This window comes from Amblyraja radiata, chromosome 2, assembly GCF_010909765.2.
Source record: "Amblyraja radiata isolate CabotCenter1 chromosome 2, sAmbRad1.1.pri, whole genome shotgun sequence".
NCBI lineage: Eukaryota > Metazoa > Chordata > Chondrichthyes > Rajiformes > Rajidae > Amblyraja > Amblyraja radiata.
Genome location: NC_045957.1, coordinates 4,631,223 through 4,655,680, shown reverse-complemented (window position 1 = coordinate 4,655,680; position 24,458 = coordinate 4,631,223). Strand labels below are relative to the sequence as shown.

Here is a 24,458-nt window from a genome sequence, read left to right as displayed (position 1 = left end):
TCAAACAAAGAAATGAGAAGTATTCTGCAATTCCAGGACATTTGGATGGGATGCTGTTGCCCACGTTATAAACCTCTCTCATTCCAATTGCCACTTTTATTTTATTCTTGGCAGCCAGAGTGTAGTGGAGTTGGGAGGAGGCGGGGTGAGGGCTGGTTTATGAGTATGTGTGTGTGTGCGCTCGCCTTGTGTGCACACACACACACACCATCAGCTCGGATTTCTTCTCTGCCTGGACTATTACCATTAATATTATTATTATTATTTTTGTCTGGGGAGGGGGGGTGGGTGGTGGAAAGAGGCAGGGGGAGGGAAGAGCGGTTGGAAAAAATGACTTGGATTTAACTGCTCCGCTGGCATCTCGTTTTATTCACGGCCAGGAGTTGCTGTTTTAATTGGGAAGCCAATTTTTTTTTTTTTTAGCTGGGGTGGGGTGGGGGGGGGAGAGGAGAAAGGAGGAGAGAGGAGAAGAAAAAAAACCCTCCTAAAGGAAGGAAGAAAGTGGGGGAGAAAAAGGAGAAGGCGGAAAAAAAAGTGAGGAGGGTTTCTTGAAACAGACGGCGCACATTTTCTTGTTGTTTTGGAGAAGTTCGAGCTCCTCCATATTGGAGAGCAAAAGGACGAGCAGCAGCAACAACCCGCCACCGACAGTGGAGGATAAAACACCCACCGCTAAACCCCACGGCCTCGGCACGACGACGACGACAAACAAAACTCCTCGTCTTTTTCCCCCGTCTCTCCGTTGACGACCAGGAGGATTTTTTTGTTTGCGTGGGAACAGAAGAAGAGGGAGAGAACGAGAGAGAGAGATAATTCTCCTCAGCACACACTCACCGGACAGCCTGGCGTCTCCTCTCCCGGGCCGCCGCCGCCGCCGCCGCGCAAAGGCGGTTATTTTTTGAATCTTGGTTTTATAATATATATATATACAATCTCCACCCATCAACGTTAATCTAAATGGTGGACTGACTCAAACATTTTAACAAAAAAATATTAATCCTCTGATTGTGTGGAAGAATCGTTTTTTTTACACACGAAAAAAAGTTGCAAGGGAAATATATTTCCTGTAATTTTTTTCTCTCTAAGGACGTGGCCTCCTCTTTCTGGCTGGTGTCTATTGTATAATAATATACATTATTATTTTTTAAAAATTTCCTCGGGGGGGGGGGGGGTTATTTTTTCGGTGCATTTTCTGAAGGAGAGAGAGAGGCGAGGGCCCGGCGGCCGAGGGCTTGTTCGATGGACAGCACGTCCATTATAACGCAGGTCTGCAAAGAGGATGAGATTATTTCATCGTCCCAGGAAAAAGGTAAGGCAATTGAGCATCTTTTATCCCAAATAGAAACATAATTGAAACCACTAAAATCTGAAGGGCGGGGAAATTTCAAGTGTGTATGGGGTTGGTTGGATGGATGGAGGAGGCACTCGAGTTTGTAAAGTGGCAACCAATTCTTGACCCTGGCCTTCCCAAGCTTTGGGTATTTACTTTTTTAGTCTTTAATTAAGTGCCAATGCTGATTAAAAAAATAATATATAATGTATTGAAATGTTATTTGCGCGCGCATATGTGACATCTATCGTAAATTTGGCTTGGAAGTGAATACTTCATAGACACATAGAAACAGAAAATATGTGCAGGAGTAGGCCATTCGGCCCTTCGAGCCTGCACCGCCATTCAATATGATCATGGCTGATCATCCAACTCAGTATCCCATCCCTGCCTTCTCTCCATACCCCCTGATCCCTTTAGCCACAAGGGCCACATCTAACTCCCTCTTAAATATAGCCAATGAACTGGCCTCAACTACCTTCTGTGGCAGAGAATTCCACAGATTCACCACTCTCTGTGTGAAAAAAAGTTTTCACTAAAGGAAGTATTCCTTCACTCCACAGTAAAGGATTTGAGCACTCTGTGTTGAATTTTATTTTTCACCCAATCTTTTTCTTGCTTAAAGTGATCGTTTCGTTTGTGAGCAACTAGTTTAGCGGGAGATGCAAGGGAATTCAGTCGATTCAATGACATGGAGAGTTGAGGAAAAATAAGGGGAGAGTCACTTTATGTTTCTCTCCCCATCGCCCTATCAAAGGTGGTTTTCTTTTTATTGATCGATTATGCAATTGAGGTTTAAAGGGAGGGGCAATCTCGCCGAGTTTGTTTACTGTGTAGAATTATGCATTAATAATTTAAACGCTTCTATGGCGAGAGAGAGAGAAACTGTAGTTGTTTGTCAAACGATGTTGTTAGCGTGAGCTCTATCCACTTTTCCACGCCCACTGTCTTGTCATCTGTGGAATTGAATGGAAAATGGCACACTTCCCACTCCCCTCCCAATTAAAAAAAAAAAAAAAAAGTAAAATAGAAATTGTGGAAATAGTATTTCCTCTAGCAATCCAACAACGTTTAACATAGGAAGAAACTATGCATTAGCCCGTGTTTAGAAAGAAATCACATTCTGGAATTAGGGTGTAAAAAGTTATGATAGTTGGATCGGTAAAACCATCTACACATAGTTGCCAGTAGGAACTTTTAAAAGAGAAAATCCGGTTAGGCATTTGGAGCTCATGGAGGGGATGGATCTAAGTAGATGAGGTTTGAGTTGGTATTAAAACTAAAAGGCATTTGCTTTAGTGTGACGAAGAATTTATTTAGTTAACAAGGTAGTTTTGGCAAGCATTTTTAAAAGTATTTTCCTGATTTCATACTTTTAAGTGTACCTTCTGAACCTGAATTTTGTAGTCGGCAGGGCAGTACTCTGCATATTTGGACAATTTAACATTGTACAAAAAAGTTTGATGGAATTGTCCCTCTTATGGAAAGGGTGCTTGTCAAAAGTACTTAATTGTTATAGTTTTTGCTTGTGCAACTTCTTAAATTTTCTGTGGTTTGTTTTCTTACCATTTATAATACTTATGTGGGAATTTCCATTGCATGCATCATTCCCAGGATTGAAGATTTTTAAAATTAGCTTAAATTCTAGACAAGAGCTTAAACATGTGTGGTCTGGAATCAGTGGCACTGTTGTTTGTAAATCCCAACTCTTTCGGAGTAACAGCAAGAATTTGCATTTTAAAATTAATGTAAATATGGTTGGATATGAAAGAACATGTTAGAAGATGGCAGTGTCTGGTTTACCCAAACTTTTTTAGGGGCTATGAACTGTCAAAATACCTGGTAAAGTCCAGGTATTTGGTCAAACTATTTGTGGTAGCTAGAATGTTTTTTTTTTAACATGTCATTGCATAGAAGGAAATTTAATATTTGATAATTAAGGATCACCAAAACGTACGTACTGTGAGGTACAAAGTGTGCTTCTATATACGTTTTCCTTTTACATAATGAACTATGTTGCTACTTGCTATGTTTGTGCAAAAATTCAGTTTATAGTCATGCATTCAGTTTCTTTTCACAACTATGTTATGATGGGCTTTCCTATTCTGTTTGCCGAGCAAGGTCTTGTGATAGGAAACAGGAGGTTAATGCTGCCTGGCTTCAGTTAACGTTCTAAATGGTTTCCTTTGTGCATGCTTTCAGCTAGGCCTTTTAAAAAATTTGGAGAAGGACCATACCCTTTTGTCAAAGCTTGAATTACAAGGTTGAAATGCTGTGTGCAGTGTTGTACTGTTTAGTGAAGGTTTCACATCACGTATGTGCCTGCTTTGGCAGTCTTTCAGCTTGCGTTGTTTTTGACTTGTTTCAAAATAGGAAGACCATAAAGCCTTAATCTGGCAAATATTGAGCCATACGTTTTTAAATAATGTTCCTGATAAAGATTCCCTTGAATTTTCAGCACTAGACACAGGAAATTGTAAGCAGTAGTTTTAACAGCACAACACACAGCTTGTTGAATGCCACCACACAGACACACATCTAGTTCTTGAAGACAATTTTAAGATGACCAATCCAACTTGAAAGGAATACTTGATCAAAAGCAGGCTAATAAAAAAAATCAACTTATTTTTTGTGCTTAAGAAAGAACATTTGTGCTATTCATTTTAAATTATCGTTACTGAATATGATGACACACGTGTAATATGAGAATTTTTCGCTGCACAGTAGAAATGGAAATGGAGAAACTTCCTGTTTTTTTTGCTGTCGTTGTCAGACCTTCCAGTCTGAATATCTTGTCTGTTAAGATATTTGATGTAAAACCCATGAATTGAAATTGTCCAGAATAATATTATAACCTTGGATTTCATGGGAGGGTTGTGAATTTATTTTGCGGAATTCATGTGATTCGGTTATTAATTGGCGAATATGCCCTTAATACCAGCATACTGATATGAAAATGTTAGAGCTCTGTATTTTTCCAATGTAAACTTGCAATTAATCCATGGTACTGCAGTCTGAAGGGATGGATGTTTGTGACAAGGCTAAAATATGTTTTCAATTTAGCAGCATCAGTTAAAGTAATCCAAATAGTCCAAGGTCATTGACCAGAAACTTTTAATTCTGTTTCTCTCTCTGTAGATGCTGTTTGACATGCTGAGTGTTTCCAGCATTTTCTTTTACCTTAGATTTGCAGCCACCGGCAATATTTTCCTTTTGTTCTTCAATCACATTATTGGTCCTGCCTGATACCCCTGTTGGCATGTATAGAAACAGGATGTATTGAGTGTATAAATATGTTTGAGTTTGTGAAAATTTTAGAGGCTGGAAAGACTTTGTGCAGGTCTTCCAAGTTGTCTTCAGGTCTCCTTCGGCCTTAGTTAGTTTGAGAAAAACAGAAATGTAATCATCTAGAGGTTGACGTATCAACTTCAAAAAATGAGTTTTATTTAAAAGTATATTTTACATCTACTTAGAAATTACTGCACTGATGAATTTTGGAGATTAACACATGTTGCCAATCCAGCCTCAAATAAGTGGGAGAATGGATAGTCTTGGGTGTAACAGAACCGAGAATGAGTGTTTTACGGACTTGACTATTATCTTGATAGATTAGTTATAGGAAATTTGATGGAGTCGTTACTCCAGGCTAGTACCTTTCTATATGTATCCTTAACTTTTTATTTATGTTTATTGTCACATGTACCGAAGAGCAGTGAAAAGGTTTGCTTTGTGTGCTTTCTGGCAAATCAGATAATACTATTAATTCAATGGGTAAAGAGAACAGTAAAATACAGTGTGCAAAATATAGTTCTCAGCATTGTATCAATGCAGTGCCAGAGAAAAAAATTCATTGTCTGCAATGAGGTAGGTTGGAAGATTAGGATTATGTCCACAATTCCAGAAGCCTGTTAACAGAGGGAAGAAACTGTTCCTGAGTCAGGCAGTGCGTGCTTTGTCAGTATCTTCTGCCAAATGGGAGCAGTGAGCAGAGGGAATGACCGGGGTGAAAAAAGTCCTTGATTGTGTTGTCTGCATTTCCGATGCAGTGTGAAGTGTAGATGGAGTGAATGGGTAGGGGGTCTGATCTGTGTGATGGACTGATACAGATGCATTGGAGATCATTATTCTGGATTCAAAGCCTAGCTGGGGTCTTGAATGCTTTGGTAGAAATAAAGTGCCACGGTACTAGTGAAGTAAAGTATTCTTACAAGTCCTTCAGGGCAAGAGTTGTTGCAAGAACAGAATGTTTAGTAAAACTTCAGCCTCGTGTCAAATTCAAACAAGCCAGATTAAAAGATTATGATCAATACACAATCCTTTATGGCAGAGTTCCTGACCCTTTCTCCTCTTCCTTTCTCCCCCCCCCCCCAAAAATAAATTGTTGGGCAGGAAGCATCTGTGGAAAGAGAAACAGTGTTGACGTGTCAGGTCCAGGACCCTTCATTAAACGTTCATGAGTTCTGTTTAAGGATCTCCAGCATGCATTCCTGAGATGCCTACCTGACCTGCAGAGTGCTTCCAGCAATTTGTTTGCTTTTGCTTATGACCATATGATCTTGTATTCTGTGTCGACCAATAAAGACCACCTTAACCTCTTTATAGACCTGTCCTGCATATTTATGGTAGACAAAAATTATGGAGTAACTCAGCGGGCCAGGCAGCATTTCTGGAGAGAAAGAATGGGTGACATTTCAGGTCGAGACCCTTCTTCAGACTGATGTCAGGGGAGTGGGCGGGACAGAGATAGAATCTAGTCGGAGACGGTAAGACTGGTGGGAGAACTGGGAAGGGGGAGGGATGGAGAGAGAGAGAAAGCAAGGGCTATTTGAAGTTAGGGAAGTCAATGTTCATACCGCTGGGGTGTAAGCTACCCAAGCGAAATATGAGGTTCTATTCCTCCAATTTGCACTGGGCCTCACTGACAATGGAGTAGGCCCAGGACAGAAAGGTCAGATTGGGAATGGGAGGGAGAGCTAAATTGCTGCGTTAAAGTATGATTCTGTGAGCACATATTTCAAGATTCCTTTGTTCCTATCTCTTAGCACCCTATCATTTACTGTATACTGCATCTCGTATGCCCTCCCCAAATGCATAAGCATACTTTTTCCGGCTAAAATTCCACTTACCATTTCTCTCCCATCCTAACCCCTTGATTGATGTCTTCCTGCAGCTTAGAATTTTTCACATTGCCGTTGCCCACAGTGTTCACTTTGGGAACATTGCAAACTTCTTAATCATGCTTCTTCACAGGAAGTTAGCTTGCTTGCTCTCTAGTCCATTACCACTGTGCTTGTTTACCTATATTCCCAATCTGTTTTAAGCCATAATGTATTTCCCATCTGTTCATGGCCCCAGCACTGACCAAATCTCTAGGTAGTTCCAACTTTGGTTCCTTGCCCAACCTCCACCATTGCCAACTGGTCAGCTGCCATAATGACAAATTCAGGAATTCCCTTACACCTACGACTCCCCCCCCCCCCCCCCCCCCTTAAAAAGTACGTCATTGTGCAACATTTTGATTTAAAATAGCTTGTATATTATCTTGGCATCAGCTTCTGTTATCTTTTCCTCCAATTAATACTTTGGGACATTTTCACCGTTTTGAAAGCAAACACAGCTAAAACAGAAAATGCCAGGGCAGTTTGGCAAGCATCATGTGTGGAGAATGTTTTGGACCACTGACCTTTCAACAGAATTGCAAGATGCTTGTGTGCACTTTCCAATAATTGGATCAGTGTGGCACTTGTAAGGGTCTGTGGTGGGGACAGGAAGGCCATGCTAATCTTTTCATGTGGTTCTGGTGTGTTTTCAATGGGAAGGAAATAACTTGAGAAAACGTGAATGGTTAACTCCCTTTGCAAAGAAAGGGGAGAAAAGAAGTTTGGAAATCAAATTAGATTTGGGCAGTTTCTTGTAAAAAAAAAAAAGTTTATTTAAATAATACAACTTTTTACTTCCAAACAATCTCTTTCATCTTTGAATTTTGACAGAATGCCATTCCAGTGGAAGCTAACCGGGGAAGCGACAGAGTGGCGCTTGTAACCAGAAGATAATTAAATTTGAGTACTTTACTTTAGTCTTCAGATCCGTGCCGCAGTTTGAAGGGTTGCTTGTTTTAATTCATTTTGCAAATGTACCATGTACATTTTAGAGCATGTACAAGTTTTCTCTATTCTGGCTTCTCGACCCCCGTGGCAAACTTCAAAGGGGTTGGCTATGAAGGTTGATTGTAACAGATATAGTTGATTTAAATAAAACTGCAAAAGTAAAATTGTGTTTCTGTGAACATTCTCCTGTTGTGGGATAAAGTATATTTGAAAAATGTTGCGTGGTGTGCTTGGTTGGAGCAAAGTTTCAATGGGAGATCTCCTCCCTCTGCTTGCTCCATGCCACAAGTGCAATGTAAGGAATGTGGTAATATCTACTCGTGGGGGGGGGGGGGGGGGGGGGGGGGGGGAATAAGCAAGTGACGCCATCCACGAACTTGGTGCTTTCAGTCTGTTGGGTTTCTTAAAGAATGCAGGATTTTACAGTATACTTTGGGGGAAGCTCTTTGGAGTCATTGAATATAAATAATCTCACTACTAATTACTTCTCATTTGCTTGCAATGCCAAAGGATCTTGCATTTTACTGCAGACTAACGATTATTAAACTGGAACAACTTTCATCTGAATTGCTTATTCCATCTGCTGAATTCCATCCTCATATATAACATCTTTGCTCTCCATGCCTCCTTTTCCTATGTTCTGTATCACGAAGCACTGTCAGAACGAATATAACATGGATGATGATAGATTGCTTTACAGATTAGTTCTATACAAAATGTCTGTTCAGAGGTTACCTGTGTTATTGTTTTAAAATCCAGAAAAGTTTACAAAGGGAAATTATGGGTTGTCATTTCAATTTTGTAAATAACCCAAATACAGGAAGGAAAATGTGAAATTTTGGGGAAATATTTTTGACTATATATCCTACATATTGCATCAAGCTTTTACTCCTCAAACATTTAATATTTTTGAAAGGGCCATGCTATATCATTTCTTTGTTATCAATTATAGAGCTTGCAGTGTATGTAGTCACACACTTTGCCTTGCTGCTGTTTGAAGGTTGTGTGATTATGAAATAATTTTATCCAAAAGTCCTCTTTGATCATAATCTTCACCTTTCCATCTTGCTTTTAGTTGACATTTAATGATATCAATTAGTTTAAATTTTCAAATCAATTTGACGACTAAATCCCCAGGGTGTATTAATGTTTCAACAATGTGAATTACATTGGGGGAAGATGGCATTTGGATGCGTTTCTGATATTTCCTATTTGTTCACTTGGCTGCACTATGCGGATGGCAATTCTGAGCTGAATCCAGCTGCTCTGGGAAAGGGATGGTCAATGTTTTGGAAGAGATTCATGAGGCCTGGATTGCTTGACTCTGGTATGATGAGCCGGGGCCAAAATGATGGCCAGTGCTTTTTATTTGTGAGATGTAAACAATCCTCTGTGGCTGGTTTAGGGTATGATGTTGTGAGGTCCATCCAAGAATCTAGCCCTTGAGCTATGACCTCTGTCAAATTATTCATTTTGTGGAACTGCCGTTTGTAAGGTTTGAGATCAGCTATGGTAATGGTACATAGAACATGGAAAATAGAAAAATATAGCACAAGAATAGGCCCTTCAGCCCATAATGCCCAGGCGGCACGGTGGTGCAGCAGTAGAGTTGCTGTCTTACAGCGAATGCAGCGCCGGAGACCCGAGTTTGATCCCGACTATGGGTGCTGTCTGTACGGAGTTTGTACGTTCTGCCCGTGACCTGCGTGGGTTTTCTCCAAGATCTTCGGTTTCCTCCCACACTCCAAAGACGTACAGGTTTGTAAGTTAATAGGCTTGGTGTAAATGTAAAAAATGTCCCTTCTGGGTGCCGGATAGTGTTAGTGTGCGGGGATCGCTGGTCGGTGTGGAACCAGTGGGCCGAAGGGCCTGTTTCCGTGCTGTATCTCTAAACTAAACTAAAATGCCTGTGCCAAACATAGTGCTGTTATACAAATCTCCTCCTATCTAAATGCCACTTTTGTATCTGCTTCCATCACCACCCCTGGCAGCGTATACCCATCTCTTGCTGTGCATATGGGGAAAAAACTTACCTTGTAGAAGTAGCCATTAATAGTGGAGTATAGTGTCTAAAGAAACAGCCATCAATCGTGGATCAGGTTGGTGGAGCAACAAGCAAGCTCAGTGTTGGATGAGGAAAATGTACACAATGAGATCTTCAAGAAGCATTAAGATTCAAAAGTAAATTTGTTCAGGCAAGAGAACTAAATGTTCTTAGATTGATGGCTACGTTGGATTTTCTGTGTGAGTGAAGATGACATTTGCCATGTGTTTAGTTACTTGAAGCCTGTGTGTGGTTGAGAAGGGTTGGTTGCTTAGGGGAACTAATGAAGGCATGGGTTTTGGCAGTGGAGAGGAGTTGCAGCGTTTTAGATGTGGAACGCTAATGTTACAGAATTGGAGGAAGTATTACTAACTGAGCTGATATAGATCAACTAAATCAGTAGTTTTCTGTGTATATAATTTCTGAAATGTCTTGTTTGCTCGCAATCAAATGATCAATGATTTATTTTCCATGTCCATGAAGTTTGTTTATTATTGGCAGGGCCACTGACTTGTAATTCAAAAACATCCACCCCTATGAAATCTAAAAATCTGTGGCTTTGCTTGTAAATTATATATCTGGAGAGAAGGAATGGGTGACGTTTTGAGTCGAGACCCTTCTTCAGACTCGGTCTATCTTTGGTTTAAACCATCATCTGCAGGTCCTTCGAACACTACTTTCTGTGAATCAGGTTCTGAAGACTATCTTATCTTATTTCAGACTTTAAGCTGAAGATTATCTTTTAGAAACGTATAAAATGATAAAAGGACTGGACAAGCTAGATGCAGGAAAAATGTTCCCAATGTTGGGGGAGTCCAGAACCAGGGGCCACAGTCTAAAAATAAAGGGGAGGCCATTTAAAACTGAGGTGAGAAAAAACCTTTCAAGTTCAAGTTCAAGTGAGTTTATTGTCATGTGTCCCTGTATAGGACAATGAAATTCTTGCTTTGCTTAAGCACACAGAAAATAGTAGGCATTTACTACAAAACAGATAAATGTGTCACAAATATATACACACATGAATAAATAAACTGATAGTGCAAATAACAGAAAGTGGTTGGTAATAATCAGAGTTTTGTCCGAGCCAGGTTTAATAGCCTGATGGCTGAGGGGAAGTAACTATTCCTGAACCTGGTTGTTGCAGTCTTCAGGCTCCTGTACCTTCTACCTGAAGGTAGCAGGGAGATGAGTGTGTGGCCAGGATGGTGTGGGTCTTTGATGATACTGCCAGCCTTTTTGAGGCAGCGACTGCGATAAATCCCCTCGATGGAAGGAAGGTCAGAGCCGATGATGGACTGGGCAGTGTTTACTACTTTTTGTAGTCTTTTCCTTTCCAGGGCGCTCAAATTGCCGAACCAAGCCACGATGCAACCGGTCAGCATGCTCTCGACTGTGCACCTGTAGAAGTTAGAGAGAGTCTTCCTTGACAATCCGACTCTCCGTAATCTTCTCAGGAAGTAGAGGCGCTGATGTGCTTTTTTGATGATTCCACCCAGAGAGTTGTGAATGTTTGGAATTCTCTGCCACAGAACGCAGTGGAGGCCAATTCACTGGATGATCACTCTATGAGAAAGTAAGATTATTGACTATTTTGAGTCTGATGATTGCTATGAGAACAAAAATCAAATGTCTATATGAAGTTGATGCTCGCCTATCCAATAACAACAGTGTGTTCAGGTGTTATTGCTTCTGTAAGGAGTAGTTGAAGAAAGTCCCAAGCCATTGTGGCTATGTTATGGAAACCTCATCAACCATTTTCGCAAGGATTTGATTGACAGCAAGACAGCTGGTGTACCATTAATAGTGATCATTATTGTCATAAACCTTTTAGTGTGCGTGCTTAAAGCTGGACTGATCATTCAACTCCAGCATTCTCAGTCACCAGTATCTTGTTATGCCTCGAGCATGTAGATTTTTTAATGGGATTTCTCACTCGAGGTTTATTATTTGTGAGTTCTCCAGTTTCATTTGCAAATCTTACGGAATTTAAGATCTTGCGTAATGACGGAGGTTGAGGGGCGACCTGATAGAAGTGTATAAGGTTATGAGAGGCATAGATAGGGTAGAAGTCAGAACATTTTGTCCTGAGGTGGAAATATCAAAGACTAGAAGGCATAAATTTGAGTTGAGTGGGAATGTGCGAGGGAATAGGGTGGTAAGTGTCTGGCACGCGCTGCCGGGGAAATATAATATTTGAGATGGACACAGCGACCTACAGGGAAAGGACAGGTATGGATCACGTGCAGGCAGATGAGATGAGTTTATCTTGGCATCCTGCTCAGCATAGACATTGTGGGCCGAAGGGTCCTTTACAGTATCGAACTGTTCTACGTTTGTATAATTCTTGATGCTTTTCTGGGCTGCTTTTAATTAAAATCTTGTGGTTTAATATCCTATGCAATTCTTCAGAATTTGATTTTCTGTCTCGGCCTGAAGACTGATTCCTCCATCTCATTGGTAGCTAGTGCTACAAATTCTAAACGAGGTTTTGTTGCTTTTTCCATGTTTTGCCTGTAAGTTGCCCGACACTTTCCTGTGTAAAAGGGAATTGACTTGTTTATTCACTGGAGTGAATCTCCTGTTCCCTTTTTAGATAACCATGCCCTATGATGTGACGCATTGTTTTATCGTCTTTGTTTATCTTGCCAAGTATCAAGATTGCATTTAAAAAAAAAAAATAGTGATTTGCCTCAGGAAGCTTGCCCAGTGCTGAAGTTTTCTAATCTTTTTGAGATTAAAAGGTTTTTCTTTGGGTATTGCAGCCAAGTATTGTGTAAAAATAAATCATAAATACTGCCGATCTATTATTGAGATAATTTTACAGTGCACTTGGGCCGGCTGTCGAATGGAAGAACTAGTTTCTCTATAGGGCGGCAATTTTATTGTAAGAAGGGAAATAATTACTTTAAAGAAACAATCTACTTAGTAATATGATTAAGGAAGGAGGGTGCCCACCTGATGACCCCAATGAAGTTTATACCCCTACCCCCACTCAAGATATTAAGAAGGTGCCAATTGCACCATCGACGCTGGACACCTCCTGTGCCTGTGCACCATCGATGCTGGATGCTGGACACCTCCTGTGCCTGTGCACCATCGATGCTGGACACCTCCTGTGCCTGTGCACCATCGATGCTGGATGCTGGACACCTCCTGTGCCTGTGCACCATCGATGCTGGATGCTGGACACCTCCTGTGCCTGTGCACCATCGATGCTGGATGCTGGACACCTCCTGTGCCTGTGCACCATCGATGCTGGATGCTGGACACCTCCTGTGCCTGTGCACCATCGATGCTGGACACCTCCTGTGCCTGTGCACCATCGATGCTGGATGCTGGACACCTCCTGTGCCTGTGCACCATTGACGCTGGACACCTCCCTGCACCAGTGAGGGAGCTGGATCCTCTCTGCACCCGCACCGCTGGACAACCTCTCTACACCTGCACTGCTGGACAACCTATCTGCACCTGCACTGCTGGATACTCTCTGCACCCTCATCGCTGGACTACCTCTACACCTGCTCTGCTGGACAACCTATTTGCTCCCTCAATGCTGGACACCTCGCTGCATCTGCACTGCTGGTCAACCTCTTTGCTCCCTCACTGCTCGACACCTCGCTGCACCCGCTCTGCTGGACAACCTCTCTGCTCCCTCACCGCTGGATACTCTCTCCACCTGCACCTGCACCGCTGGACACCTCTCTGCACCCTCACCATCATGCTAAAATACTCAACTCTGCAGATGACTGGTTTCTTCAACAACCACATCCCATCCTGCATCCAGGTCGTTAAACAGCTTGGACTTCTGCGTCGACCCCGTTTCATCCACAGAGGCTCTCGGCGCAGGCTTGTTTGCTTCAACCACGGACATTCCATTCCATCCATCTGCTCACTACCACGCTCTGCCCCCCCTCACCTGCGTCACCCCCCCATCCCAGCTGACCGCACGCACTGTCAACCGGGACAACCTCAGATCTCTCCAGCCTGCCCCCATCCCTCCACCCTCTCATAATGCCAACTTTGCCCTCCTCAACACCAGGTCGCTCAACGACAAAGCCCTTGCCCTCCATGAACTAATCCTTGACAACACTCTGGACTTCCTTCTGCTCACTGAGACCTGGCAACAACCCAATGTCTTATTCTCCCTCAATCAAACATCCCCACCTGGATTTAATTACATCTCCAAACCCCGCCCCTCCCGCCATGGAGGTGGCCTCGCTGTTATTTTCAACCAGAATTTCCGTATCACTGAACTCACCTTCCCCCCAGTAGCATCATTTGAATTCCTCGCCTTCAAAGCCCTTTCCTCCATGACAGTCATCCTCATTTACCGGCCACCTAAACCAAACCCCTCCTTCCTATCTGACTTCACTGAACTCCTCACACTTGCCTCATCCCTCTCCCCACGTCTGCTGCTACTTGGTGACTTAAATATTCACATGGACTCCCCCACCTGCAAGCTCGCATCTGAATTCGCCTTTTTACTTGACAACTTCTCTCTCACTCAGCACGTCACCTTTCCCACCCATGACAAAGGTCACATCCTTGACCTGGTCTGCTCCACAAATCAACCGGTACTCGACCTCCATCCTTGCCTCCTCCCCCTCTCTGATCATAAGCTTATACGGTTCACCATCCCTTCTCTGACACCTCGCCCCCGCTTCCTCCGAGAAATCACCTTCCGTAATCTAAAATCCATTGATCCCCACCATCTCTCTGACTTACTCTCCACCACTCTCCCCCTGGACTCAACCCCCATCTCACCTGATGATCTCACAAACCATCTCAACTCCACCTTGTCTACCTCCCTTAACACTATGGCCCCCCTCAAAACAAGAACCGTAACTTTCAACACATCTTCAGCCTGGTACACACCTGCACTTCGTAAACTGAAACAGACTGGTCGCCGACTTGAACGACTCACAAAGAAATCATCTCTCACAGTCCACCTTGAAGCTTACAAACTCCACCTCACTGACTACAAAGATGCCCTCATTGCTGCAAAATCTGCCTACCTCTCCTCCATATTCACCGATCCCTGCCTAAACCACAGAACCCTCTTCTCCACAGTGGGCAACCTCCTCAAGCCTCGAGCCAACACTCTCCCTACTTCTACTCCGGGTCTCTGCAACTCATTCCTCCACTTTTTCGCTGATAAAATCAGCACCATCTATCAATCTTTATCCCCTGTACCCGACTCCCCAGCATCTACTCCACCACCTACCAAGGCTCCTCCTTTCAACATCTCCACTGACCTCCTTACCCCTCCTCCACACTGCTTCCTCTCCCAGTTTGACCTGGTCACCCCTATTGAAATCTCAAAACTCATCAGCTCTTCCAAACCCACTACCTGCTCCCTCGACCCTCTCCCCACTCCCCTGCTGAAGTCCTGCCTCCCCGTTCTCTGCCCCTACCTCACTAATCCCTTCAACTCCTCATTGTCCCAAGGAATTGTCCCCTCCGCTTTCAAAACTGCTGCCGTTACACCAATCTTAAAGAAACCTGGTCTTGATCCCTCCTCTCTCATTAACTACCGCCCAATCTCAAACCTCCCCTTTCTTTCAAAAACCCTGGAGGGTATCGTTGCGTCGCAACTTCATTCCCACCTCCTTGCGTATAACCTACTTGAACCCCTCCAATCTGGCTTTCGCCCCCTCCATAGCACAGAAACTGCTCTCCTCAAAGTCCTCAACGACCTCCTCACCTCTGCTGACACCGGTTCCCTCAACATCCTCATCCTCCTCGACCTGAGCGCAGCCTTCGATACAGTGAACCATAACATCCTGCTCACCAGACTCAAAGACCTCGGCATTGAAGGCTCTGCACTCAGCTGGCTCCGTTCCTACCTTTCCAACAGATCCCACTTCATCTCTCTCCACAACCACACCTCTGCTACAGCCACAGTCACTCAAGGCGTTCCCCAAGGCTCCGTACTCGGCCCCCTCCTCTTCGTCATCTACATCCTCCCCCTTGGTCAGATACTCCGCCACTTCAACCTGGACTTCCACTGTTACGCTGACGACACCCAGATCTACCTCGGCACCAAATCCCCCCCCCCTCTCCCATATCAACTCCTGTTTGTCAGCTATAAAAACCTGGATGCAACATAATTTCCTCAAGCTCAACAGCGATAAGACAGAATTCCTCCTCATAGGCTCCAAAGCCACACTCAGCAAAATCAATAACCCCACTCTCACCATCGATGGCACCACTGTCTCCCCATCTCCCCAGGCCTGCAACCTTGGTGTGATCTTTGATTCCACCGTCTCCCTTGAGCCTCACATCCGCCATGTCATTAAAACCTCCTTCTTTCATCTCCGCAACATCGCCAAACTCAGACCCTCTCTCACACCTCCCGCAGCTGAAAGACTCATCCATGCCTTCATCTCCTCCCGACTGGACTACTGCAACTCACTTCTCCTTGGCATCAGCTCCACCTACATCAACCGACTCCAACTGGTCCAGAACGCAGCCGCCCAACTCATCACCCACACCAAATCCTGGCATCACATCACTCCAGTCCTCAAACAACTTCACTGGCTTCCCATCTCCCACCGGATCAACTACAAAATCCTGATCCTCACCTACAAAGCCCTCCACCATCTGGCCCCCCCCATATCTCACTGACCTCCTCTCCCCCTACCAACCCTCACGGTCCCTCAGATCCACATCAGCCGGTCTCCTCTCCATCCACAAGTCCAACCTCCGCAGTTTTGGGGACAGAGCCTTCTCCAGGGCAGCTCCCAGGCTCTGGAACTCCCTCCCCCAACTGATCCGCAATTCCGTGTCCCTCACCATCTTCCAGTCCCGCCTCAAGACCCATCTCTTCACCTCTGCCTATCCTTAGCCCCACGTCCCCCTCCCTTTTCATCTGTGCATTAATTGCCTCATATTGTGTTTTGTATTGAATTCTGTCTTTACTTTGTGTACTAGTCATGTCTCTACTATTTATTTCATTCCCCTTACATGTTTTTCCTCTACCTGCTAAATTTTTGTAAGGTGTCCTTGAGACTCTTGAAAGGCGCCCATAAATAAAATGTATTATTATTATTATTAATTATAGTTGGGATTGTAATATCAAGTCCTATAAGCTCAACTGATTGACTATAGAGTAAGTACAAGTGGGCAGAATAGTGGCACAGCAGTAGAGACCCGGGTTCGATCCTGAGTGCGGAGTTTATACCTTCTCGCTGTGACTGCGTGGATTATCTCCGGATGCTCTGGTTTCCTCCCACATTCCAAAGACGTGTAGGTTTGTAGGTTAATTGGCTTCTGTAAATTTTCCGTAGTCTGTAGGATAGAACTAGTGTATGGGGATTGCTGGTCAGTGTGGACTCTGGACCAAAGGGCCTGTTCCCACACTCTTATCTCTCAACTAAACTAAAATAACTGGAGATGCTGGTCTACAAAAAAAGACAAAATGCTGGCATATCCCAGTATTTTTGGAGAACTTGAATATGCTATATTTTGGGTCTATGTTCTCCAGAGATGCTCCCTGGCCTGCTGAGTTACTCCAGTACTTTGTGTCTTTTTTGACGTTTGACTGTATTTAATTTAACAACCAAGTTGAAATTTCTATTAGTGCATATAGCAGTCCATTGGTTGCAACCTATTGTGGACAGACACAATATTAGCGCTAACACTTATTATTTGTTTTAAATAAGTGACCTGCGCTAAGATAAACTTTCAGCGCATCAAGCTTGTAATTGTTTTTAAGAGTGACTATTACATTACCAAAACATTCATAGAACAGAGAACATAGAACTAGCATATTTGCTGAGTAATGGTTTAATGTATTCATTTATGTTGTCCTTGGTGCACTAATGAATGCTTATCTCCCGATCAGCTGTGGAAAAAAATGATCTGGTTATTATCTCATTGTTATGAGTAGGAGATTGCAACACCGAATTTGACAGCTGTCTTTCCTACATCTGTAACTGGTTAGACTTGGGTTGGCATTAAAGCACATTGGCATACTGAACCTGTTAAAGGTGCTGAATAATAAATTTTCCAAAGTTACATATTGCCACCTTTCTTCCTGCTCCGCATGGTCATTCTTTCTGATTTAAGTGTGAGGAAGCAACACCGCTTTCTATTTAAGCAAAACTTCTAAAAAATATCAACAATAATACTTCATCTAATTCAGTTATAGGGCTTGTTGATGTTTTTTTGGTTTGAATTTAGTTTTGAGTGTTAGCTGGCTATTTACAGCAAATCAGATCCTTGCCTTCAAAGTCCTGTGGATTTCCATTCGGGCATGAGAATTGGCTTTTTTAAATGCATCTTTCCTCACAGGTCCCCTCCCCCTACATCATAAAACTGGTAGAACCAAACCTAGAAAGAGCTGATGGTCCACTATTCAGTGCAGAGCAGTAGATCAGGACACTAGGAACTACAGATGCTAGAATTTTGTGCAAAGTACATAGTGCTGGAGTAACTCGGGACCCGAAATGTCACCTATCCATTCCTTCCACAGATACTGTGTGACCTGTTATCTGATTTAGGTTTATTATTATCTGTTGTACCAAAGCTGTGATTTACATACTATCCAATCAAGTCAGATAATGCTATACATAAATACAATCAAGCCATAGGCATAGTATGTCGAGCTCAGGGAAAGATAAAGATTGCAGCATATAGCATTGTAATGTAACAGATCCAGAGACAAAATCCAACGTTAGAATATTTTTAGAATGACTAGAAATGGAGCTAGATTTATGGGTATAAAAACGATTTATTAAAAAAAAAAAAGTTACTCCAGCATTTTGCTGTAAATTGGGATTTCTTCTTGAGGAATATCGACTAGATAGCGGGCTATCTGAGTCAGCGATTCTGCAGCTTAAGTTGGGCGTGTAGAAATCAAGCATGCTATTACTTTTCTTGAGGCTAAATTACACGCAAAATCTAAAAAAAGATCAGAAAGCAAATCTGTCCAAATGTATCGGAAGCTATCTCTGATTGACAGGTTTCCAAGGACTGCATTGTAATAGCAGTGGGGTGCAGTAACTGTGTGTCCTAATTTTTTGTCACATAAATATGGGAACAGGAGTAGGCTTTTACTCCCTCTGATCCTGTCTCACCATTCAGACCACACCTAATGCATAACTCAATTACATTTTTTCCACCTTTGTTCAATTGCCATGAATGTTCTTGCCAACATAAATGTTTTTACATATTTTAAGAGGATGGAGGATTAATCAGATTTTTATGATTGCTTAATGTTTTAAATCAAGAAGCTGTTGAATCTGTGATGCATCACTTCCAAGGCCAATGTAGCATCCTTGAGGATCATTGCTCAAACTAAATACAGTGCTCCAGGTGGGCTTCTGATCAATTGAATAACCTTAAGATAAAGGTGAAAGGGAAGCACCTTTTTCACTCAGTGGGTAGACCGTATTGGGAACGAGCTGTCAGAGGAAGGCGAAATAAGAAAATTACTTATAAAAGATGTTTGGACAGATATATGGATTGGAAGGGTTTAGAGGGCTATGGGACAAATACAGGCATATTCCTTGTACAGCTCTATAACTCAATAATAAACTGGCAATAAGATTTGATTTATCTCCTGAAACTCTTCAAACATATCTCGCACCCATTGTTCTTCTCTCTGGCCTTTTTTCCAACCATATGCCTGTCAAAAAATAACCTATTACCTGCCACGCTTTGGCCTCCTTCTCATTTCCAGCTTTATCCCCCCCCCCTCCGACCCGCTCCGCAATCAGTCTTCTTCTTGCGTATGTCGTGCACAGCCTAAAGTTGTAGGACAACTTGTTCTATTTGATTGTGCACATCAGGTTGATGCGTTGAAACGGGGTGGACCACGTGAAGGTTGCAATCTCCCACTCCGCAATCAGTCTGAAAGGTCTCGACCCAAAACGCTACCTATCCATATTCCCCACAGATGTTGCCTGACCCTCTGAGTTTCTCCAGCACTTTGTGTCCTTTTGTGTACCAAGCAGCATTTGCAGTTATCTATATAATTAAAAGTTTAATCTTGACCACTTCCTGTTTGCATTGTGCTTTGATTCTAGAAAAAAACGCTACCATATATGGCGGTGATTTAAAAAAAAAAAATTTTGGCCAACTTACTCGGAGTCCTCCTCCGCTGCGCAGGCCCTGAGGATTTTTCTATGTTTCTATGTTTCTAACTGATAGCAAAATAATGTATTGAAGTGATCAAGATTTCACTGCCGGCAGAACCTTGCCACCAGATGTTTGTTTTTTTGTAGTTCCTGCTTGCACAAGATAATCAGTGTGATGAATCAGGTAGCAAAGTTTCAGAATGTTTGTACACGTTTGTTGTTGCCAAGCCAGTGCACGGGAATGTATCTCCTTTTCATTACTTGGAACAGGAAGTCTGCAACATATTTTCCTCTTCTGGCTTTTGAGATTCGTGTGTAAAAATAAGGAAAATTTAACTAATCTTTACTAGTAAATTGGAAGAAAATTAGTTTGAGTCGAGGCAAAGTTGAAGACAATAGTAGAAACGAGGAACTGCAGATGCTGGTTTACAAAAAATGACACAAACTGCTGGAGTTACTCAGCAGGCTAGGCTGCATCCCTGGTGAATATGGATAGAAGATGTTTCGGGTCCGGATCCTCCTTCAGACGAGTGAAGATACAGGTTACCGTATCAAGCTCAAGCAGTCTGAAGAAGGGTTCTGATCTGAAATGTCAGCGTTCCATGTTCTCCAGCATCACTGCTTAACCTGTTGAATTACTCTAGTATGTTGTGTCTTTTTTTATAAGCCTTTATAGCCTTTTATAAGGCTATAAGTGCTTTCCAATAGTTTCAATGAACATGGAGTTTGAATTGAATGCCTTTTTGTCCTCCATTTTGGCTTCAAAACATATAGAGAATGTGAAAAAGAGTAAGTTATGAAAAAGTTATAGTCATAGAATCATAGACCATGGAAACAGTCCCTTCGGCCCATCTTGTTCATGCTGACCAAGCTGTACTATCTATGCCAGCCCCATTTCCCTGTGTTTGGGCCGTATCCCTCCAAATCCTTCTTATGACCCTTTCCAAATGTCTTTTACGTTATTTCATTCTAATTATTATTAATTTCACCACTGAATCGTACAATTAAAAGTATAACTTTACAAGTGATTGTGCCATCTACCACGAATGGTTCTACTTACTAATACACAATAAAAATGAAAAATGTTGGTTTAACTGGACTGCAGGGAATTTTGCTCAGTAAGGTTAAAGTCATAACCGGTTAAGCCATTACAGGTACAGGGCATAAAGTCATAACAGGTTAACGTGTATAAGATCACGAGAGGAATAGATCAGGTAGGTGCACAGTGTCTCTTGCCCTGAGTAGTAAATTGAAAACATTTAATAGGAATCTGAGGGGTATCCTTTTCATACTAAGGGTAGTGGATGTATGGAACAAGCTGCCAGAGGAGGTAGTTGATGCTGGAACAATCCCGACATTTAAGAAACAGTATGACAGTATATGGATAGGACAGGTGGCAAGTGGGATTGATGTATCTGGGGCATGTTGGCCGTTGTGGGCAAGTTGGTCCGAAGGGCCTGTTTCCATACTGTATCACTCTGTCTCTATGTATCATTGTGCCGTGCTGGTTATTTCAACAGTGTCATGCGTCACACCAAGTACATCAAGTTAATAAACAGAAATCTGAGCTATTGTCCTTTGCATGTTGCACCATTGCCTGGGTGTGATTGCAAAGAGCATTCTGATTTCAAGGCTTGAGACTGCTATAAATAGCTCAAGCTGTTTTGTAAAGTATCTGAAGGTTGCAGAGACATTTACAGTGCCCTCCATAATGTTTGGGACAATGACCCATCATTTATTTATTTGCCTCTGTACTCCACAATTTGAGATTTGTAATAGAAAAAAAATCATATGTGGTTAAAGTGCACATTGTCAGATTTTAATAAAGGCCAATTTTCTACATTTTGGTTTCACCATGTAGAAATTACAGCTGTGTTTATACATAGTCCCCACATTTCAGGGCACCATAATGTTTGGGACACAGCAATGTCATGTAAATGAAAGTAGTCATGTTTAGTATTTTGTTGCATATCCTTTGCATGCAATAATAATAATAATAATAATACATTTTATTTATGGGCGCCTTTCACGAGTCTCAAGGACACCTTACAAAAATTTAGCAGGTAGAGGAAAAACATGTAAGGGGAATGAAATAAATAGTAGAGACATGACTGACATGAGCAATGACTGCTTGAAGTCTGCGATTCATGGACATCACCAGTTGCTGGGTGTCTTCTCTGGTGATGCTCTGCCAGGCCTGTATTGCAGCCATCTTTAGCTTATTCTTGTTTTGGGGGCTAGTCCCCTTCAGTTTTCTCTTCAGCATATAAAAGGCATGCTCAATTGGGTTCAAATCTGGTAATTGACTTGGCCACTCACCTTTTAGCTTTGAAAAACACCTTTGTTGCTTTAGCAGTATGTTTGGGATCATTTTCTTGCTGTAGAATGAACCGCCGGCAATGAGTTTTGAGGCATTTGTTTGAACTTGAGCACATAGGATGTGTCCATACACTTCAGAATTAATTATGCTACTACCATCAGCAGTTGTATCATCAATGAAGATAAGTGAGCCAGTACCTTCAGCAGCCATACATGCCCAGGCCATAACACCCCCACCACTGTGTTTCACAGATAAGATGGTATGCTTTGGATCTTGGGCAGTTCCTTCTCTCCTCCATACTTTGCTCTTGCCATCACTCTGATACAAGTTAATCTTCGTCTCATCTGTCCACAAGACCTTTTTTCCAGAACTGTGGTTGTTCTTTTTAAGTCCTTCTTGGCAAACTGTAACCTGGCCATCCTATTTTTTTCGGCTAACCAGTGGTTTGCATCTTGTAGTGTAGTCTCTGTATATCTGTTCATGAAGTCTTCTGCGGACAGTGATCATTGCCAAATCCACACCTGACTCCTGAAGAGTGTTTCTGATCTGTCGGACAAGTGTTTGGGGATTTTACTTTATTATAGAGAGAATTCTTCTGTCATCAGCTGTGGAGGTCTTCCTTGGCCTGCCAGTCCCTTTGCGATTAGTAAGCTCATCAGTGCTCTCATTCTTCTTAATGATGTTCCAAACAGTTGATCTTGGTAAACCTAAGGTTTGGCTGATGTCTCTAACAGTTTTATTCTTGTTTCTCAGTCACATAATGGCTTCTTTCACGTTCATTGGCACAACTTTGGTCCTCATGTTGATAAACAGCAATAAATGTTTCCAAAGGTGATGGAAAACTGGAGGAAAGACTAGGTGCTGAGAGCTCACTTATACCTGCATTCAGGAGGCATTTTTATTTTTGTCTAGTTAAATGTAGTGTTTGTGTTTTTTTTAAGCTTGGTTTTAAATGTGTATATGTGGGGGGCGGGGGGAAACCGTTTTAAATCTCTTCCCTGTTCGGGAGACCCGACCTTTTCCCTGTCGGGTCTCCGTTGTCGTTGGGGCCTAGCACCGTGGAGTGGCCTCCAACCTGAACGACCCGGGGGCTCAGGAGACTGCGGACTGCGGACTACTCACCATCGTGGGGCTGGCCGGCCTCGGAACGTGGGGAGCGGTGGTGACTCGCTGCTGCGACTCGACTCCTGGGGCTCGGAGGCTCCAGCAACGCAGCCGCAGGTCCGGTGGACTGGGACATCGGGAGCTCGCGGGTCCGGGGGGAGAGACCGCTTCCCGGAGCTCCCGCAACGCGACTTCTCCAGCCCGTGTCGCGGGGTTGGAACGACCCGGAGCGGGGTCATACATCGCCCGGCATGGCTTCATGGCCGTGGGACATTCCAGCGCCCGCCGGGGGCTCCAACTTTGTGACTTTTAGACCGGGAGCGGGGCCGGAAATCGCCCCGCGCGGCCTAAAATGGCCATGGGACTTATCATCACCCGCCTGGGGCTTGGACATCGGGAGAGACATGGAGAGCAGGGGAGAGAAAAGACTTTACCTTCCATCACAGTGGGTTCACTGTGATGGATGTTTGTGTGAACTTAATTGTGTGTATGTCTGTAGGACATTGTTTTTGTTTGTATGGCTGTGGAAACAAAATTTCGTTTGAGTCTCACTGGGGCTCAAATGACAATAAAATTTGTATTGTATTGTATTGTATTTAAACACACCTGAGTAATTACAAACACCTGTGAAGCCATGTGTCCCAAACATTATGGTGCCCTGAAATGGTGGGGACTATGTATAAACACAGCTGTAATTTCTACATGGTGAAACCAAAATGTATAAAAATGTCCTTTAATAAAATCTGACAATGTATACTTTAACCACATGTGATTTTTTCTATTACAAATCTCAAATTGTGGAGTACAGAGGCAAATAAATAAATGATGGGTCTTTGTCTCCAGGGCATTGTAGGGCATTGTATATGTATTAAATTTGCTCTGATCCTTTGAGTTTTCTACAGGATAAAATGAAACGTTTAAATGGTTAGACACATAATTATGCGATCTGCCGGCTGACTTATTTTATTAGGTGGTAGGTGTTACATTGATGGGTAGGTGGGTCCTCCATTTTACTTTGTTTCATGAGATTGTAATCCGTTGTGCAAGGCTTGGGGATGAGGATGATAGTGGAGGTGAACCACAAGAATTTTATTTTTGAGAGTTTGGTCTTCATCTTGGGACTCGGAGGCACCTTCCTCTGATGCAAGGCTATTGGTAAATGAGGGGACCAAAACTTTATGTAGTACTCCAAGTGTGATCTCAATGGATGGATGTTCTGTATAGTTATAGCAAAACATACTACCTTTGTGCTCCTTTACTTTGCCATATAAGGTTTGGCTGATGTCACTAACAGTTTTATTCTTGTTTCTCAGTCTTATAATGGCTTCTTTGACTTTCATTGGCACAACTTTGGTCCTCGTGTTGATAAACAGCAATAAAAGTTTCCAAAGGTGATGGAAAGACTGGAGAAAAGACTAGGCGCTGAGAGTTCTCTTATACCTGCACTCAATTTTGTGTGCCTGCGTGCTAG

At 42.7% G+C, this 24,458-nt stretch overlaps 1 protein-coding gene across 4 annotated transcripts in view; it reads left to right on the top strand.

Annotated features, from left to right (window-relative positions):
- The first annotated feature begins 272 nt into the window (after positions 1 to 272).
- ctdspl (CTD small phosphatase like) overlaps positions 273 to 24,458 on the top strand; it is a 197,405-nt gene continuing 173,219 nt past the window's right edge. The window contains exon 1 of one of the 4 annotated variants that reach the window (XM_033040824.1): positions 273 to 1,309. In XM_033040824.1, the coding sequence (XP_032896715.1) occupies positions 1,240 to 1,309 (70 nt within the window). In that variant the 5' untranslated portion in view covers positions 273 to 1,239. The remainder of the gene's footprint in view (positions 1,310 to 24,458) is intronic. The other 3 variants (XM_033040844.1, XM_033040834.1, XM_033040853.1) reach the window with 3 other exon arrangements.